The sequence below is a fragment of the Arachis hypogaea genome, chromosome 19 (assembly GCF_003086295.3).
Source record: "Arachis hypogaea cultivar Tifrunner chromosome 19, arahy.Tifrunner.gnm2.J5K5, whole genome shotgun sequence".
Taxonomy (NCBI): domain Eukaryota; kingdom Viridiplantae; phylum Streptophyta; class Magnoliopsida; order Fabales; family Fabaceae; genus Arachis; species Arachis hypogaea.
In genome coordinates, this window is record NC_092054.1 from 81725693 (window position 1) to 81727706 (window position 2014).

The 2014-nt window shown below is 33.6% G+C and overlaps 1 protein-coding gene across 1 annotated transcript; it reads left to right on the forward strand.

Annotated features, from left to right (window-relative positions):
* Nucleotides 1-1655, forward strand: LOC114925955 (pro-hevein-like). Its single transcript, XM_072228448.1, has 3 exons — nt 1-180; nt 703-828; nt 1626-1655. Exons 1-3 carry the CDS (start codon nt 1-3, stop codon nt 1653-1655), a joined length of 336 nt encoding a protein of 111 aa, XP_072084549.1.
* Nucleotides 1656-2014: the final 359 nt, after the last annotated feature.

A 2014-nucleotide genomic window follows, 5' to 3' on the forward strand; every position in this document is an offset into this window, starting at 1 on the left:
ATGGCAACCTACCATATGTACCACCCTCATCTTATTGGTTGGGACTTGCCGGCTGCAAAGGGCTACTGCTCTACTTGGTACGCCAACATGCCCCTCACATGGCGCAGTAAATACGGCTGGGCCGCCTTCTGCGGACCTGTTGGCACTCATGGCAAACCTTCTTGTGGCAAATGTCTTTGTGTATGTTTTCAATATATATATCCAACTTAAACAATTTCATATCTTTTTTTAATATAATTATGATATCGAAATCTGCTATTCGTATAAAATACGTATTATAATATAAAATATACATTAACTCAGATAAATTATATTGATTTCTTCAAAAATTAAGAGTCATTAGCTTCACATAAGTTTTCTAAATCCACATCAATTTTCTTTTAATATTTGTTTTTAAGCAGTACTCTTATCTTTCTAAACTGAATATTTTAAATAAAAATATGGAAACCCATTTTTCGGGAAAAAACAGAAAATATTATATAAAAAAATGAAGGCAAATAACATTTTTTTAATATTAATAACCAAGACGTATTTAACTACCTGAAATTGAAGTATAACATTATTCCTCTATGTATTTGCATGTACGGAGAAAATACCAACTTTCAAATTTACATATATATTATGCCATCCATTTAAATTTCCACGCACTCACACATACTCGTATACTAGAATATAATAATTGCTAACAACATTGTTATGCAGGTAACAAACACTGCAACAGGAGATACAAAAACAGTGAGAATAGTGGATAAGTGCGGCCATGGAGGCATCAACTTGGACGTAAATGTGTTTAGAGAGATCGACACCGATGGGGTTGGATACAAGAAGGTCACCTTAACGTTGACTACCACTTTGTCGATTGTCGAGATCACTACTATTAAGGACAACCTTTCCCGGAGAAATTATTATTCTGCAATAAAACATTGAGTGAATACTCCACCCGATCCCTGACAATTATCTCAAAGGACAACAAGGATCCCATGAAAAAAAACATCCAATTCGGCTCCTGATCTTTTTTCTTTTTGGGACTGATTAGCCTTGTGCCAAAAAAAATATTAACTTTTTTGGTACAGGGACCTCGTTGTCCTTCGAAGTAATTGTCAGAGGTTGTTTGAGTTTTTCTCTAAAAGGATTTAAACAGATTGTGTTCAATAACAGTGATGAGGTTAATATAAGTGGTATAGTTGCTAGGTTCTTTAAGCATCATGTCCTGCATTTGATCAGCACGAGATTCATACTAATTAAACGGTAAACTCCGACAGGATTAAAGACTAGCCTTAAATTTCAACCAATGAATATCCAAGGATTTACGATGATTGGATCTAAAAAATAGACTTTATATTCTATGAAATACTTTTATTTGTCTCAAAATATACGCTTTTGATTCGGGTAAAGTTTTATGAAAGAAATTATGTAAAAAAAATTAAGAGATAGATTAAAGATGGATAAATTTTTAAAAAAATTATTTTTATTATTGGCAATTAAATAACACAAGAACTAAAAATATGAGATGATGGTACAGTGAAGTACAAAGTATTGAGACCTTCACTAATATCACAAGTGAATAAAAATGAGATTTTTTAAATGGATAAAATTTAGGTAAATTGTTATATTCTTACTATCAGAGTGTTACGCTTTTGGCTGCATCACTCTGATCATAACGAAGATATTATGATGACTTCTATACTTAATAATAAATATGAACCTTTAACTCGAAACGGTATCGCTGTTTTCAAACTTTGATCTGTGGCCTTATCCTTCATAGAATCTTTTTCTTGAATTGGCTCATGCAAGGTTTTAAAAACATGGAATGCTAGGTGCTCATCATGCACTCTTAGCAATAATTCCCCTTTCTCAACATCTATCAATGCTCTGCCCGTAGCCAGGAAAGGCCTCCCAGAATGATGGGAGTTGTTAGGGTCCTCCTCCATATCCAGGATGACAAAATCAGCTGGAAGAAGGAATTTTCCCACTTTTACCAGTACATTCTCTACAACTCCAACTGCTTGCTGAG

Excerpts from the sequence above, each read along its gene's own strand:
- LOC114925955 (XM_072228448.1), top strand. The coding sequence starts at position 1 with ATGGCAACCTACCATATGTACCACCCTCATCTTATTGGTTGGGACTTG. Across the intron at positions 181-702 it reads CTTGTGGCAAATGTCTTTGT|GTAACAAACACTGCAACAGG; the intron begins GTATGTTTTCAA and ends ATTGTTATGCAG. Across the intron at positions 829-1,625 it reads ATGGGGTTGGATACAAGAAG|AGTGTTACGCTTTTGGCTGC; the intron begins GTCACCTTAACG and ends TCTTACTATCAG.